Source organism: Sinocyclocheilus grahami, unplaced genomic scaffold, assembly GCF_001515645.1.
Source record: "Sinocyclocheilus grahami isolate Dianchi unplaced genomic scaffold, SAMN03320097.WGS_v1.1 scaffold88434.1, whole genome shotgun sequence".
NCBI classification, from domain to species: domain Eukaryota; kingdom Metazoa; phylum Chordata; class Actinopteri; order Cypriniformes; family Cyprinidae; genus Sinocyclocheilus; species Sinocyclocheilus grahami.
In genome coordinates, this window is record NW_015530987.1 from 1 (window position 1) to 570 (window position 570).

At 46.1% G+C, this 570-nt stretch overlaps 1 protein-coding gene across 1 annotated transcript; it reads right to left on the reverse strand.

Moving 5' to 3' along the window:
• Positions 1-8: 8 nt before the first annotated feature.
• On the reverse strand, positions 9-563 carry LOC107581162 (C-type lectin 1-like; the record flags this gene model as incomplete). Its single annotated transcript, XM_016266707.1, has 2 exons — positions 9-244; positions 407-563. Coding segments are annotated over 2 exons (393 nt in total), but the record flags the coding sequence as incomplete, so codon positions are not given.
• Between the last annotated feature and the right edge of the window lie 7 nt (positions 564-570).

Sequence of the window (570 nt, forward strand, 5' to 3'; positions counted from 1 at the left end):
GTGCCGTTCCCTGGAGCCCAGTTCTGATAGCACGCGGTCTCTCCATTCACCCAGAACCAGACGCCCAAAATATAGGAGTGACGCAAACCCAACCACACCGCCGCAGTAGACGCCCGTTTAACCACGTTCATCACACGACGCTGAATCTCTTCTGAATGAACCGAGACCAGATCCACATGATTCTGTCTGCAGTATCTCAGAGCTTCAGACCACGTCAGACTCTCTCTGATCACAATCAGTTTATCTGGAAACCAAACAAAGCACAAGCAGAAACTAGAGAGAGACTGATCAAAAACAACATGCAGAACAAACACTGTGGATGAATTTGTCATGTCAGAGATGTAGTGTCAACTTTAAGAGATCTGGAGGTGATGATGGATTGTGTGTTTTGTGAAGATCTACTCACCTTCATGACACACAAAAGGAAACTGGTGGCCACAAGAGACATCAAACCATTTTCCCTGAGCATTCAGTTTGACAGCTGCACAGTTTTCACCTCCTCCATTATTATCAGGTTCACCAGTGTTCCAGTATCTGAATGAGGAGTTACTCTGATCTGACCACTGCCAT